Consider the following 17,581-nt stretch of genomic DNA (forward strand, 5'->3'; position numbering starts at 1 on the left):
TTCATTATCTCATTGTGTATTTTTTTAAAACTTTGTATAGAGTGTGCTTTTTTTAGATCAGGGATTCTTAACCTGAGGTTTATGAACCTTTTATTTTATTTTATTTTTTTTGCAAGGCCATGGAGTTAAGTGATTTGCCCAAGGTCACACAGCTAGGTAATTATTAAGTGTCTGAGGCTGGATTTGAACTCAGGTACTCCTGACTCCAGGGCCAGTGCTCTATCAACTGTACCACCTAACTACCCATGAACTTTTTCTTTAATATCAGTAACTATATTTTCAAAATCATTTATTTCCTTTGTTTTACGTATTTAAAAAAAGATTTTGAGAAAGGGTTCATAGGCTTCAATAGGTCACCAAGGGGTTCCAGAACACAGGGAGGATTAAGAAGCTCTGTTTGTGCCTCTGAAAGGTAGGAAATCTATTCTGAGGAGAAACTGCATTTAGTTTTTCAAGCAGCATTTACTAGATATTGACTTAAATATAAGGTCCTATGTTGGGCTACCAGAGTTCTTTAGAAATGAATAAGACATGTTCCCTCCTCTCATGGATCTTACAACTAACCTAAGAGTGGGGTAAGACAAGAGTGACAAAGGCTTCAGTATCAAGACATAATGTGGTGAAGGTACAGTCCAAGCATTGCAGACATTCTGGGGTATAGCCAAGTCAGCCTTCTTCTATTGACTAGGTTATGAAAACTTCCAGGAACTCTCTCTATGTCACTGACCTATGCATCAGAGGACAACATGTCTGTGTGAGTGAGTGTGTAATTAAAAGACAAAATGAAATTATAATTCACATTTATCTATAACCTTAAGGTTTATCAAGTACAAATATTATTATTCCAATTTTATGGATGGAAATTGAAGCTCTGAGAGTCACTGACATGGTCACAAAACTAGTAAATCTATCAGTCAACTAGCATTTAGTAATTCCCTACTATGGGCTAGGAGCTGGAGATATAACGAAAGGCTATTAAAATAGTCCCAACTCAAAGGAAGTCATAATCTAATGGAGACAACCTGCAAATAACTATGTGCAAGCAAAGTTACATACAGGAAAAAGTCTCTAGCATTAAAGAAGTTTGGGAGACTTCTTGAAAAATATGGGATTTTACCTCCAATTTGAAGGAAATAAAGAAAACCAAGAGACAGATGAGGAGAACATGCCATGCAGTGGAAACAGTCAGTGAAAATGCCTGGAGCTGAGAGATGGTGTTTTGGGTGTAAGGAATAGCAAAGAGACCTGTGTCCCTGGATTATAGAGTATGTGGAGGAGGGAGTAAGTTGTTAGAAATGGAAAAAGGAGTCAGGTTATGAAAAGCTTTAAAAGCCAAATGGAAGATTTTACATTAGATACTAGAGTTTATTAGATTTGTGCCTTAGGAATGCCAATTTGATAGCTAAGTGGGAAATAGACTGGAGTGGGGAGAGACTTGAGGCAGCTATACAACAAGTAGGCTATTGCAATAGTCCACGAATGAAGTGATGAGCACCTTTACCAGTGTGATAGCAGCATTGGATAAGGGAAAGGTGGGGTAGTGAGGGTATACACAAAAGATATTGAAAACATAGAATCAATTAAGATTTGAAAATGAATGGGAATGAAAGAATTATCTATTAGTGGAGTAGCAAGCCTAGGTGACTGGGAAGAAGAAAGATAATGAGTTCAGTTTTGGACATGAGTTTAGAAATCTCTCCTTGACATCTGGTTTGAGATGTATAAATGGAATTTGAACTGTGAGACTAGGAGTTAGTAGAGAGATTAAGGCTGGTTAAGTAGCTATCAGAGTCATCTATAAAGATGATGACTGAGACCATGGAAACTGATAAGATCACCAAGTGAAATAGCAAAGAGAAGAGGGAACAGGGCACAACCTTGGTGGATACCATTGTTAGTAGTTGTGATGAGAAGAACCAGCAAAAGAGATAAAGAGTAGTCAGACAAGTAGGAAGAGATTCAGGAGAGAACATTGTCAGAAAGCAGTGTAAGAGGCTGGATTCAGATCCAGGTACCCTGACTGCAAGTCTGTCACACTGTCATACTATCATCTCTTGGTAAAACTACAATCATCCAATGGAGAAGAAAAGGGCTTTTTTTGGCAAGGCAATAGAGTAAGGTGACTTGCCCAAGGTCTCACAGCTAGGTAATTATTAATTATCTGAGATTGGATTTGAACTCAGATCCTCATGACTCCAGTGCACCACCTAGCTGCCCCCACAAAAGGCTTTCTGGATAAACAATAGCAACAACTACAAGAAGAAAGGGCTGAAGAAGGACCAGATGGGAACTCTATATGGGAATTAGAAATAAATGCTACTCAAAACAAAGCTCAGAGAAGGGCACTGTGGAATCCTATTCATCTAGTTCTTAATATATTTAGTTCTTACCTAGTAGACTGAAATCTATGAAGAAATCTCAAAGCTTTGCTTAGTTGGCCTCCAAACATATGCTCTCAGAAGCTCCTGTAGGGGCATCATTGTGGGCAGTGTTGCCTAGAAAATAGAAAATTAGTCCTAGAATCAGGAAAACATGGACTTGAATCCTGCCTCCTGTGTGACCCAGGCAAGGCACTCAACTATCTGAGCTTCAGTTTCTTCATTTATAAAACAAAGGACTTGGACTCTCTTGACTTTGAAGTCTATGATATTTGAACCTTCCCCCCAAACTAGACTTAAGGAAGCATCCTTATTTATTCTAGTCCTTGTCTTAAGTAAGCATCTTTGTATGAAGTACTTAAAACAACACCAATATGAGCAAGATTATAATACTGTATTATAGGAATAACTCACATTTCTGTGACACTCAAAGGCTTGCCATATAAAGTACTTTCCTCACAACAACCCTATAGTAATTAGTGCAAGTATTATTAATCTTCATTTTACAAATAAGGAGACACACTCAGAGGGAAGGAGGGGTTATTTGTCCAAGGTTACTCTGATATTAAGTATCAAAGGCTAGATTTCAATCCAAGTATATTAATTCCATATCTGCCATTTCCCCACAATACCATGCTGCATCTCAGAGAAACCAGTCTCATTTTAAACAGTTGGACTTGGAGCTATATAATCTTCTCTCAGGAGATAATAAACTCCTTCAATTACCTCATTTTTGTCTTTGTGTTTCCAGTGCCTAATACAGTGTTTTGTACATGATTGGTGTTTAATAAGTGTTGATTTGAATTGACTGTTCTTTCTCCTAAACCAAGACCAAGTTGCTTGGAGTTTCTTGGCATTCACTTCCATGGCATGGGAGCCTTTCACTGGCATTAATGGATTTCAGTATTTTCCTCATAGGTAGGGTCTGAGCAATGGAACCTTACACCTCTGTTCCACCTGGGTTTATTATGTTCCCCACAGTTAAGTTGTTATGAGGTTGTTGTGTTTTCTTTAGGATAGCTATGGCTGCCTCATCCTGTCATGGAACTGAGAAGCCAATCTATGGGGAAGCAGGAGGGTCTCGAACTTGGATAGGCATCCCCAAACACTTCTTTGAGTTGATATAGAATATCTCTAGGAGGCTTCTTTTAGAATAGAAATAATTATCTGGGGAAGTAATATAGTAAGTATTTATTCATTTGTCCAGTCTCTTTTTAAATGAAATCCCTATTATATGTACAAATAACTATTAATAATTAATTTCTCAAATTAAATCCTGGTAGACAGTAAAGTCTTGAGGGAATGAGCTGTTGGACAGAGATATATTCTTTTGGGGATTGGGTAGGAGGTGGTAGATTCCTGAGGACAGACTGGAATGAAGTCCTTCTTGCAATGATGATGATGATGATGATGATAACAGCTTACATTTCCATCATGCTTTAGAGTATACAAAGCAATTTCTATTGGTTTTGTGATGTGTGCATTATTATATAGATTTTATAGTTGAGAAACTTGAGCCTCTTAGAGGAAAGCAAATTCCCTGGTCTCCCATACCTAGTAATTTACCCTGGGTTCAAACCCAAATCTTAAATGATCCAAAACCAATTGCAGTATGGATTTTGAGCAGCTGGAGAGTATTAGGCCAGAAACAGACTTCCAAAGGGGTGGAAATGAGTAGGCTCCTGAGGTCAGATTGCCTAATGTCTAGTGTTGATTGGACCAACTGAGAGGAGAAAAATGTCTTACTGTTCCATGGGTTGCCTTAAATATTTCCTTATTATTGTCAGGGTTCTCTAATGCATAGCATGAAATGCAACTTGGTGGGGAGTGGAAGTGGGGCAACATTTCTTGAGAGGTTTAAGCTCTCCTGTGAGTTTTGCTAGCTAAAAAACGTTGACAGTTTTTTTTTCTTCAGAATGATAATCACACATTCTCAAGATGTCATAAATATCTAGCATCAATATACCATTTTAGCTATTACATAATGAAACAAATTATCATGCATCAAGATGTTAAGTTACAGAGCTCAAAAGGTATGCAAAATATTAAAGCAACTTATTCAAATCACAGAATAAACACAATTTTTTAGGTAAGCTGAGATGAGGAAAGAGTTTTCCTTTTTCTCCATCTCCCCTTCCCTTTAATAAAAGCAACAGTTGGTTTAAAAGAACTAAAATTAAATTGTGTCAAATATTTCAGGAATGTTTGAAGGAATTATGATTTTGGTCAGCTTAGGGGTCTCCCAATCTAAGAACTCTTTCAACCTATATAGAGCTGGGAATTTATTGAATTATATAGAGAGATAAAGATTCTTAACCAGAAATCCAGGAACTTATTTTTAAAACATATTTTGATATTTCTAAGGGTGACCCAAAAGTCTTAGTACAGTTTTATGCTATTAAAGCTTTAAAGTACTTAAAACTATACTAAGACTTTTCATATATAATTGTATAATTTTTTTCGGCAATCCTATGTTGTTTATTTTATTCATTTAAAAGTATTTTTTCTGAGAAGTTATAGACTTCACTACATTTCCAAAGGGATCCACAAAAAAGGTTCAGAACCTTTGAAGAGAGGTTAAATGACTTGCCCAGCGTGATGGTATTCAAGGTCGAATTGGGGAATCCAGGTCTTGGTTCCAAGCAAGGCAGGGTCTCCACTGTACTGTGACAGCTCTTAAGTGAAGAAAACTAGAGGCTTTTCAGAAGCTTTGTGAGTGAGAATGACTTTAGTTATAATAAAAAAAAATTTTACTCTATAAAAATGGTTACTAGTAAAGCCAACTTTATATGTATAGAGTTTTGAATGAGACAGACTGATCAAGAAATATTTAATTGATCCCGCTGAATCTTTGCTGATTCCCTTCTTGCCAAGCTTAACTGTAAAGATTTTCTCTGTGTATATATGTGTTTGTGTGTATGTATGTACAATGATCTGGCTGTGCTGAATTGAGTTGGCTACACCCAGGAGAGGAGGAGGAGGAGGAGGAGGAGGAGGAGGAGGTGAGAGACTAATACACAGTTGGCATATCTCTTTCTCAGTTGCAGTTTCTCTCTCTCTCTCTCTCTCTCTCTCTCTCTCTCTCTCTCTCTCTCTCTCTCTCTCCTCTCTTTCTCTCTCTCTCTCAAAATCTCCTCTCTCTCCCTCCCTCCTCTCCCTCCCCTTCTTTCTCTTTTTTTCTCTGCCTGGTGGGTGGCTCTACACGGATGAAGCAGGATCATAGCAGCACCTCCCCTGCTCTGGGACTTTACAGGGGGAAAAGTTTAAGTGATTTGGAAAAAAGGCGACTCCTGTCCTGGGTCAGAACCGAGAAGATGGAAGAGGTGGGGCAGCCGTGGCCTGCTTTCACTCATACCCGGATCCCTAGGCCCCAGCTTGTGTGGCAGCCAGTTCATTACTGCAGACGCTGGCCAGGCTCGAACCTGGTGTTCAGGTACTAAGGGCTGTTCCTCTTTGTTCCCTTCCTTGAGTGAAGCAGGGGTAGGGGCCTCGGGACAGGGGGAGGAATAATCTAGATCTCATTCCTGCACCAGACCTTCAGGAGAAAGATCATCTCACTATGGGCACAGGAGTCTGAAGAATAGATCTGTGTGGTTTCTTATTGGGTAGATGAGAGCACCTAAAGAAAGCAATAGAGAAATATTTTTCTAATATTTTTTGGTGTGCATTCTATGTTCAATGTAGAATGTATTTTTTCCTAGTCACTTGTTGCACATTCAAATATACTTTTGAAACTTGATTCTGCTTAGAGTTTAGAGTTGAATAGACTGTAATCCAAGAGATCTTAACCTAGGGTCATTGAACTTTTTTTAAAAAAATGACAACTTTATTTAAATATAATTGGTTTCCTTTGTTATCCTATACACTTTATTTTATTTTATTGTAATTATTTTTGTTTTTCCAACTACATACAATGGTAGTTTTTAATAATTTTTTGCAAGGTATTAAGTTTTATATTTTTCTCCCTCTCTCCCTTCTCTTCCTGCCTCCCCCTGACAGAAAACAATCAAATATAGGTTCTCATTTATAACTATGCAAAGCAATAAATCCATAATGATCATGTTGCGAGAAGAATCAAATCCAAACAGAAGAAAGAAAACATTAGGGAGAAAAAATAACAATTACATGAGACAGTTTTTAAAAATTAAAGATAATAAGCTTTGTTCTTCATTTAAACTCCACAGTTACTTCTCTGGATATGAATGGTATTTTCCATCCTAAGTCTTTTAAAATTGTCTTTGATTATTTGCTGCTGAAATGAACAAGTCCATCATAGTTGATCATCACCCCATATTATTGTTAGTGTATATAATGTTCTGGTTCTGCTCATTTCATTCAACATCAATTCATGTGAGTCTTTCCAGGCTTTTCTGAAATCCTGTCCCTCATGATTTCTTATAGAACAATAGTGTTCCATACATCTACCACAATTTGTTCTGCCATCCTCCAGTTGATGGGCATCCCCTCAGTTTCCAATTCTTTGCCACTTCAAAAAGAGCCTCTATAAACATTTTGTTTTTATAAATTTAAAATCATTATTCTGAGAAGGGGTCCAAAAGCTTTACCTAACTGCCAAAGGAATCCATACCACAAAAAGGTAAAGAACACTTGACCTAGTTCAACTTTCTCATTGGGAAAACTGAGACCCAGAAATGGAATGTGATTTATCCAAGGGCATACCAATAGTACATAGCATGTATATTGAAATAGGGAGGAAGAAATATATTATCCCTGTGTGTAGCTAGGGCCCAGTTGAAGGAATTTGGGATGTCTGGCTTAGAGAAGAAGAAATTTTAGAGGGAATAGTATTATTAACTTCAAGTATTTTTACTCAGCTTAGCCCCAGAGGGCAGAACTCAGCATTTGGGGGATTTTGAAGTAAACTTGCTCTCTAAAAATGGAAAGGGCAGATTTGGAATTGAAGGAATTCCTCATTTCTGGTGCTTCCCTAGAAATGATTGAATGACTGTTTACAAGGGATGTTTTAGGAAAATCCTGCTCGGCTAAGGGTACGGTTGAACAAAAGGCCTCCAAGGTCCTCAGAAGTTGGACATCCTGTGATTTTTAAAAACTTTCTTTGGATAACTAGTCCAGAACCTGGGCAGGTGGTGGTGACTGAATAGGGTATCCAAATGCATTGGTTTCTGTAATACTAGTTGGGTAGTTTAAGGAATGGAGAGGAAAAAAGGAGAAGCCTATTTCAGACAGGGATCATTATAATCTTGATTTCACTGAGAACTTCCTGGGTAAAGACACAAATGTTCAGGTGGTCTGCTCAGAGGTTAGCAGAAAAGTAGTACACTGGGAAAAGCTTTAGGATCAGAGGTGCTAAATTTGCATCTAGCTTCCGTAATATACTCCTCTGTGAACTGGATCAAGTGACTTGACTTCCATGGGTTTCAGTTTCTTCCACTATAAAATGAGGATGTTGAACTAGATTGAATCCAACTTCAAATCTGTGATTTGATTCAACTCCCCCTATTTTTTATTTTTTATGCAATTGGTTGCTATTTAGTAACAAGGTGAAGTTATTTGTTATGCTAAAATGCCAGGGCAGCACCAGGTGATTATGTTATGCTTCTGTTTATTTGGAGGATCTCCCATGCTTTCTTTTCTCTTAACAGGAGAAATCTCTCTATCCCCTTTAAATCTGTGTTCCCTCTTAAAAAAAGACAAGTGGTATATGCTCTGTCTTTGCACACTGGGGCATGTGCAGATGCTCCCTCCCAAACCCCAGAACCTGTTGAGTAGCATTCCACAAAACAGCAACAGTAGTGACTAGAGCTGTCTGAGGATCATGGACAGGTCTGAGCAGGACCCACCTTCTCTCTCTGGGGGGCTAGCCTGGAACTTCTCTCCCCTGGGGGGCTAACCTGGACTTCTCTCCCTTGGGGAACTAGCCTGGAGCTTCTCTTGGTGCGGGGACTAGCCTAAGCCTCTCTCTCTCTCTGTCTCTCTCTCTGTCTCTCTCTCTCTCTCTCTGTCTCTCTCTCTCTCTCTCTCTCTCTCTCTCTCTCTCTCTCTCTCTCTCTCTCTCTCTCTCTCTCTCTCTCTCTCTCTCTCTCCTGATGGGCTGGCCTGTAGGACTCCAAGGGAGTAGCTGTTCTCCTGCACCAGGTCTGTCTTCATTCTATCTCTCTTTCCCTTCCCCTTTACTCACTTTTTCCTTGGGGAAAAATGTTCATATAATTGATATTCTAAGATGATTCTTTGTACCAAATCTAGTCTTTGAGAGAAGGTTTCCCATACCAGGTGGTATGGGAATGCTGGACAGGTCCCTGGGGACAGCTGTCCTTAGTATTTTCTGTGTGTCTGCCTTCTGGGCAGTAGATTATCTGACCTTCAATGTTCTTTGTCAACCCATTGGTCATTAGAGGGATCATCTATAGCTCATTTTATTGTCAGCACATACTATTTCCTAATGTTATTCTACCTTAGTCACTTAATAAGTGGGCAACCCTAGACAAGCCATTTCACTTTTCAGTCTCAATTTCCTCATTGGTAAGATGGATATAATAATAGTATCTACCTCACAACATTATAGTGACAATCATATGTGAAGTGTTTTGCAAAGCTTAAAAGGCTATATGAAGTTTGGCTATTTTATATTCAATTACACGAACATTGAAGTAGCAGTTATGAGCAGGGTCCAAGTGCTAGGCATTAAGGATATAAAAATAAAAAATACAATACCATACAAAAAATATTTATTAAGCATCTACTATTTGGTAAAAATAACAGTACTGAAAGGTGGGAGAATAAGGGGATGAAGATGCTCAGGACCCTGGGATTAGACTAAAAGTCTGGGTGTTTCTGAGGTTGCTGATGGTTAGGGAAACAACCTCAGATAGAGAAAACACCACCTAGAAGAGCTGCAAATGTAATACCTAGTAATAACCAGGCAGGGAAGGGTTTGGGTCCTCCCTGACAGGGTTCCCTTTAATTTTTCAAAATGGTGCACTGACAGCAACCCATGGAGACTGATGCAACCTGAATAGAGATTTCTGTGGTAATCAAACAAAATTTATCCTCCACCTCCAGTTAATCTGACATGTATGATCTGCATATATGTGATTGTGTTGTATGTACTGTTACTTGTCTCAGTCTCTGGACTCAGATCCAGTTTCTACTAGGCCCAAATCCCCAGTCATCTCAAAGGAACTGGCCAGGAGTCTAGATCAGTCTGGATGGGACTCTTCACTTGTATGGTACTGGATGCTCAAGTCTTTCCTAGAGTAGTAAGTTTGATATCCCTCACCAGACTGTGAATTTCTTATGGGAAGAGATCCTTTATTTTTTTGGTATAGGTAGGTTATCTATCTTGATTAGTGAGGGTTGAACTATCGATCCATGGCTATAGCTATTTCATTGAAATCATGAACTGAGGTGGCTAGGTGGCGTAGTGGATAAAGCACCGGCCTTGGAGTCAGGAGTACCTGGGTTCAAATCCAGTCTCAGACGCTGTGTGGCCTTGGACAAACCACTTAACCCCATTGCCTTGCAAAAATCCTAAAAAAAAAATCATGAACTAAAAAACAATATGATTTGAGAGGTTGTTTTTATTATTATATTAACAATATATTATAAATACTACATACTATATAATATTGCTATAAAATTGCTATAAATTATTAAAACTAGTTAAAACAAATATTTGTTATTATTGATAATGAAACAATTATGCATTACTACTGCTGTTACTGCTGCTGTTGTTGATCCTCCTGCTCTTCTTGTTAGAGATGGGACCCATGGATTTCATTGAGAATGATGAGGAAATTTCCTTTATCAATGTAGGTTAGCAATTTCTCTACAACTTGGATGACTGGAGACACTCAGAAATCAAATGATTTCCCTAGAGTCAAGTAATCCAGGTCTTGGTTCTGAGGCCAGTTCTATATACCATGTTATCTCTGTATTATTATTGTTGTTGTATTATTATAATTTCAAGAGTGTAATTTATTTGATGTGGGTACTCCTTACACCAATCAACTTCAGCTTGCTGCAATAGTAGGTGTGTTGGTCTGGAGTTTTTGTGGTCACAAAGTTATGATGAACAATCTTAGGGACTAGCTTTTCCAAGCTTAGTTAAGTTGTTCCTTGGATAATAGACACAAATATCCATAGTGTTCAAAGCATTTCTAGCCTGGTAGGCCTGCTAGAGCTTGCCACTGGGTTGACCCTTAAGGACCTGGGGTCACCTGCCTATCTTATGAGGTATGTTATAGAGGATTATTATTGGTGGTCATTGTCTTAATGCACTTCTTTTCATTTGCTTGTTTTATAGAAGGGAGGGAAGGGTCATTAGTTTTGTAATTTAAAGAATGAATACCTTGGCCCAAAGCATTTAACCAGTTTCCTTTGGGAAAAATGAGCAATTTGGGAAAAAGATCTTTGCTTGAGAGAGATTTCTAGAATCAGATTGAGAAAATACAGTGATGTCATTCATATCAGAGGAGCTAGAGACAACCACAATCTGGAAAATACACATAAAAAATTTGGCCCTCTCTTTGTACCAAAGAAGAAGTCCAAAATGTTATGGTATTAAAATATAAAATATGTTGATATTATATAATACTATACAAATGTCTTATGCATGTCAGAATTTCTAAACTTTCTCTGTGTCATCTGCTACTTCTGTAAAACATTCCCATATTCCCATTTAATTTAATTTCTTATGTCATTCTATGATATATTGAAGTCATGATGGGGAAAATCAAGATAGGGATAAGTGTACCCAGTTACAAATATAGTATTTACCTTGTATCTAGAGCAGGGGTGCTTAATATTTCCATGTTTTGAATTATTTTAGCAGTTTACTGAAAGCAAATTTAATGTTTTTAAATACCTAAAATATAGAGAATGATTAAAAACAATTATATTGAAATACATGTAGATATATTAAAGTTCATGAACTTCAAATCAAGGACCTTTGAATAAGAGTAGGTCTTGACTTGGAGATTCTTTAAACTTTTGACTGGGAAGGTCAGCCCTGCTTTGGACCTACTTTGGACCTGCTTTGGACCTGCTTTGGCCAGGCATCACTTCTCCAAGGCTCAGGAAAGGCTCTAAACATAGGTTTGTGCAACTTGTTACTTGCTGTGAATGTTATAAAAATGCTATTGTCAATGACTAAAAAATATGGCTCCTTTTTTTGAACAAGAAAAGGAGGGAAGTACATTTTAATGTTTTTGATAGAGAAAATGGAGCTTCAGAGATCAAACAAGACTTAGACCTTGGTAGGTTAGGCCTATTTGGATTCCAACCAGTTTGGGTCCCCTGAGCAAAGTTAATGGGTGTGTCTTTGGCCCCTGAACTTCTAATGACCTTCTCAACCAGAAGTTTCACATTCACCAAGTTAGGAACTATTATTCCTCTTGGCCCTGTTACTTCCTGACTGCACAGGTGAAGGAACTTAATCTTTCTGGAAGGAAGGTGGCTCTAAATCCTAAAACTGGAAATGGAAAGAAAGAAAAATCACTCTATGTCTAAATTCACTTTGCCCTTGGGTCAGCCCAGTCTGCTTACACCTGGCTCATTTCTACTACTATGCTTAAGTCTTCTTCTACTCATCTGGAATACTTTTCCCTGTCCCCACCCCCTGCTTCTAGACCATCCAAATCCTATCATCCTTCTGTTCTCAGTTCAAGTCACATTTCCCATTGGAGCCTTTCCTAATTGCTCTACTACATACATAGTGATCTTTCCTTCTTCCAAGATCCTCCAGCACTTTTTTTTGGATGGGGGAAAGAGGGGGAGGGGCAACATGGCTAAGTGATTTACCCAGGGTCATACAGCTAGTAAGTTTTTTCCTTCCTTCCTTCCTTCCTTCCTTCCTTCCTTCCTTCCTTCCTTCCTTCCTTTCTTCCTTCCTTTCTTTCTATCTAATTTTAGGTTTTTGCAAGGCATTGGGGTTAAGTGGCTTGCCCAAGGCCACACAGGCAATTGTGTCTGAGACCAGATTTGAACCCAGGTACTCCTGACTCCCCCAGCTAGTAAGTTTCTAAAGTCAAATTTGAACTCAAGTCCTTCTGACTCCAAGGCCCATCTCTATATAGATAATCAATATATTGATAGATAAATAGATGCCTTTATCATGTTGGGTTTTTTGTGTCTATGAGGAGGAGGGGGAAGAAGCTGAGGAAGAGAACCCTGGAGAAGGGGAATCAGGAATATCAAATGTTTTAAATTTATTCATTCAAATAAATTACAAGTATTTTATCAAATACTTGTAATATATAAGATGCTGTGAGAGATTCAAAGAAGCAAACAACTGGTCCTTCTGGAGAATGTAGGCAGTTTGAAGATTTTTGAGTAGAAAGTGGAAGACACATGGGATATATTAAGGAGATTACTTAGTGATGAGGACCCTTGATGTCAAACCCAAATAGAAATGGAGGCCCCTAAATTGTACATAAAGATTCCTATGTGCTACATATTGACTTAGAAAACAATAAAATACAACTATTTTATTGAATTTTTATTTATCTTGTTAAATATTTACCAATTATATATTTTTTATAAGGCAATGGGGTTAAGGTCACTATTAATTGTCTGAGATTGGATTTGAACTCAGGTCCTCCTGACTCCAGGTGCTCTATCCACTGCACCACCTAAGCTGCCCTTTTACCAATTATATTTTAACCTAGTTAGAGCTATACTAGGAGATGTTGTGGGTCCCATATATACTTTTGATGTGTAAGATAGATGGAGATGGGAAGAAGGTGCATAAGGCAATATATATATATATATATGTACATATATATATATATATATATATATATATATATATATATATATACAGCAAGGATCTATACTAAAGGCCACTGAGCGGGTTACTCTTACTGGCCCAATGATGATCTTTTTTGATGAATCCTTCAATTATTGGAATACATGGGGACCAACCAGGAACATCTAATCAAATATATCTTTTAACAAGGAGTCAGAAAGGGACGGCTAGGTGGTACAGTGGATAGAGTACCAGCCCTGGAGTCAGGAGGACCTGAGTTCAAATCTGGCCTCAGACACTTAATAGCCAGTCCTAGGATTTGGAGTTCCAGATGGGAACTTGAGGATCATGAAGTCTAACCCCTATTATACAGATGATGAAACTGAGGCAGGCCCACAGAAGAAACAAGACTTACCCAAGATCACATAGCAAAGTGACAGAGGTGGAATATGAATCCAGGTTTTCTGAATATTAGTCTGGTATTGTTGCTGCTATGGTGTTTAACTATGCTATGATGATGTGGGATGACTAAACTTAGAAGGTGATTCAATGGACTGGGAGTCAGAAGGTCCCATTTTACAATCCTGACTCAGATACCAAGAGTAGATGAAGATGCATTTTTTTCCAGGAGTGTTCAGTTTTATGCACCATATTTTAAGCATCAATTTATGAGCATTTATTGAGAGTCTGCTATATGCTAGACCATTGCATCAGGGACAGGGCTGTTTCTGCTTTTGGAGAGGGACCAGAAACAGGGCTGGAGGTGGAGTCAGGAGAAACTAGAGCTGTGGCCCCACCTACTTGGCTGGGGGAGGGGGGAGGGGGAACTGTAAAAATCAAAAGAGAGAAAACTGGTGTTTTGTAACCTTTTTGTTTGTTTGTTTGTTTTTGCAAGGCAATGGGGTTAAGTGGCTTGCCCAAGGGCACGCAGCTAGGTAATTATTAAGTGTCTGAGACCAGATTTGAACTCAGGGTCCTCAGGTCCTCTTGACTCCAGGGCCCGTGCTTTATCCACTGCGCCACCCAGCCTCCCCATAGTGTTTTGTAACCTTAAAACATTATAAGAATGTCAGCTGTTATCCTAGAGAAGTTTTTCCTTATGCCAAGTCTAGTTCTACCCCCTTGCCTCTCTTATTTCTGCCCTCTGGAGTCAAGCAGATCAAATCTAGTCCTGGCTAGTCTTAAAGATACTTGAAGATAGCTAACATCTCCTGACCCACCCACTTATCTTCTCTTCCAGCTGAAGATGAACTCAGCTCTTTTACCATCCTCCTCATTCTCCTCCAGTATTGTCAAATGTGAACTAGCTTTGAGATATAGATAAATCACTTAAAAAACCCCCAAAACTTTTTGCCCCAGTTTTTTCATCTAGAGAGAGGGGGGAGGGGATTTATTTTTCATTCATATGCACACGTATATTTTTAAGACAAAATTTCCTTCCACCCTCCCTTCCCACTCCCCTCTCCTCAGCAGCAGTCAGGTTAGCTTTGTATATGCATATTTCTGATAAACAGTTTACAGATTAGTCATTTTCAGTATGAGGAATTAGGATAATTTTTATAAAATGTTCATCAGATTCTGAAGGGTTGTTTTTTTGTTTTGTTTTGTTTTCTTTCCTCTGGATAGGGATAATATTATCCATAACTGGTCTAATTCCGTTGTCCTAGCTCTCTGAACTGCTGAGAGGAGCTGCTTCCATCAAGGTTGATCATTTCACAATGTTGTTATTGTTAATGTGTACCTTGTTCTCTTGATTCTGCTGAGGGACAGACACTTAATGGACCTTTCAACTCTAAATCAATGATCTTGGCAATATCCTTCCTCCTTCCACCCTGCAAAGTTACTCTATTTTTATTTTGTATAGATAGAGTGCTCAAAGTCTTCATGCAGTTTTAAGATGTAACAGCTCAGGCAGCTAGGTTGCAAAGTGCATAGAGCACCAGCTCTGGAATTAGGAGGGGATCTGAGTTCAAATGAAGCCTCAGACACTTAATACTTCCTTAGCTATGTGACTGTAAGCAAAATTGCCTTGCAAAAAAACACACAAAAAAGATGTAATAGCTCAAATTTGCACTAAGGTATCCCAAAAGTTTTAACCATTATAGGTTAGAACTGCTTGAATTGGCATAGCCTTTATTTTGAATATGCTTATATATAACCATGTTGTTTCCTTTTTTTTAGTTCTGTCTGACTTTTCATGACCCCATTTTTGAACTCAAAATTTTTGAATTTTTGAACCCAAAATTTGAACTCGGGAAGATGAGTTTTCCTGACTGCAGACCTGACACTCTATCTACTGTACCACTTTCCTTTTATAGAAGAGAAGTTCCTTTTTGACTTAATTAATCTTGATACAATCTTAACACATAGCAGGTACTATATAAATGCCTTAGATTAATTCTCAAAATATGGTGAATAAAACTAACACTCTTGGAAGGCAGCAACTATATCCAACTCTTTGTGTTCAACACAGAGCAAGAACTTTAAAAAGCTCATGATTTGGGGAGGTAGGAGCACACAGTAGATCCAGTTTTGGACTTGATTCAGGAAGACCTGGATTCAAATACCACTACAAATATTCCCTAATTGTAAGTTATTTCATTTTTCTCTACCTCCACTTCCTCTGACATAAAGGAGGGATAACAGACCTTCTATCTCACAGAATAACTGAAGCTCGAATAAGATAATGAATATCAAGTGATTTGTAAATCTTAAAATGCTATAGAATTGTCAATACTTTTCTTAGGTGATTTTTAACTTAGAGAATGGTATTTCTAACTTGATTTCAGTAGGGCCTTTTTTTTCCCTTTTCTCCCAGATATGGACAAAAGATAAGCAAATCCAGTCTCTGGTTTTCCATTCTAATGATGATATGGACAAATGTGGACAAAAATAGTGAAGAAATTCTGTGGCTTTTTACTGTTTACCAAGTACTTTGAGTATGTTTATGTCATTCTATCTCTATAACAGCCCTCTGAAGAAGGTACAGGAGTTACTATCTCCATTTTTCAGAAGAGAACACTGAATTTCAAGTAATATTATATAGGGGCTTAGGAAACAGCTAGGTGGTTCAGAGGATAGTATTGGGCCTGAGTTCAAAGTTGGCCTTAGACACTTTCTAGAAATATGACCCTGAGTAAGTCACTTAACCTCTGTTTGCACTAGACCTGGAATCAGGAAGACCTGAGTTCATATCCAGCTTCAGACACTTACTAGCTGTATGACCCTGTCTGTTTGTCTTAATACATTGGAGAAAGAAATGGCAAATCATTTCAGTATCTTTGCCAAGAAAAGCCAGTAGACACTATGATCCACAGAGTTAGACACAACTGAACAACAACCGTAAGTATGGTGACTTGCCCAAGGTCATACAACTTAGCTGTGACCAGAACTGAGACTGTTTCTTCTGTCTTAATATTCAATGCCCTTATTGGATTGTTGTTCCCCACATTAAATTAAAGACAACAAGCAGGAAATTTTCATGAAGGTTTACTAAAACCAAGTGTGATGATGACCTTCTGTGATCCTGGGGATCACTTGAGCTGCAGGATTCAGAGCTGTGGGAAGGTATAGGCCAATCAGGTGTCCAGGCTAAAGCCTTGACCAGCATAGCAAGTCCTTGGGAGTGGGGAGGGCAGAGGGAGGCATCAAATTGCCTAAAAAGGAGCAAAAGCTTCCCAGCTCATCAGCAAGGGGATCATGTACTTTTAGGCTGCCTGAGATAAGGAAATCCAGTTGAAAGAAAGAGAGTTAGTTTATTCAGGTCTGTGAAGAATGGACATTCTCATTTGTGTTTGTCTAAGTAAAAAAAAATGTTTATTTGAGCATGTTGCTGGGAAGAAGAATACAAAAGAAGAAGCAAAGTCCCTGACCCCTGGGACCTCAAAATCTAGTGATGGGGACAACAAAGTTGTAACTAATAAGAATCATGAAGAAGCACCATAAACATGCCAGTGTAACCTTAGTGCTAAGGGGAGAAGTTTACCATAGTCTGCCATCTGGTAGCTTCCTATTTTTAATGAATTAGTCTTACTAACTAGGTGCTAACCAGTGATATTTTTATACAGCTTTATGGCAAGGGTTGAAGTCTACTAGAGTTGGCACCTTGGTGCCAACCTAGTTTGCGTTCTAGGAAAAAGGACTCATTTGAAGCGATGCTTGTCTTTCATTCTTAAAGAATTCATTTGAAGTAATTACAGAGTGACAGTGTAGACCAAAGGGCTAAATTGTGTGCTGTAGACATTAGCTATAGAAGGAATTCAGAGAAAGGAGAAATCTATGTGTGCCCAAGTGGGAAGAAGATTTCATTGAAGAAGTTGGTCTTTATTTGAGCCTTGAAGGGAAGGGAACAAGCATTTATTAAGGGGCCAATGTGGTCAGCCACTACCCTAAGCATTTTATTATCTTATTTAATTCCCACAACAATCTGGGTAGATAGATACTATTATTATTCCCATTTTATAGTTGAGGAAATTGA

At 38.3% G+C, this 17,581-nt stretch overlaps 1 protein-coding gene across 6 annotated transcripts in view; it reads left to right on the forward strand.

Annotated features, from left to right (window-relative positions):
* Nucleotides 1–17,581, forward strand: part of ARHGAP40 (Rho GTPase activating protein 40) — a 152,172-nt gene that overhangs the window by 56,429 nt on the left and 78,162 nt on the right. Inside the window, exon 1 of one of the 6 annotated variants that reach the window (XM_074211954.1) lies at nt 5,361–5,811. The exons of 4 other annotated variants lie outside the window; for them this stretch is intronic. In XM_074211954.1, coding sequence (XP_074068055.1) covers nt 5,585–5,811 — 227 coding nt within the window. In that variant the 5' untranslated portion in view covers nt 5,361–5,584. Of the gene's footprint in view, nt 1–5,360; nt 5,812–17,581 lie in introns of those variants that run through there. One more of the 6 variants, XM_074211953.1, reaches the window with a different exon arrangement.

The sequence above is a fragment of the Macrotis lagotis genome, chromosome 1 (assembly GCF_037893015.1).
Source record: "Macrotis lagotis isolate mMagLag1 chromosome 1, bilby.v1.9.chrom.fasta, whole genome shotgun sequence".
Taxonomy (NCBI): Eukaryota; Metazoa; Chordata; class Mammalia; order Peramelemorphia; family Peramelidae; genus Macrotis; species Macrotis lagotis.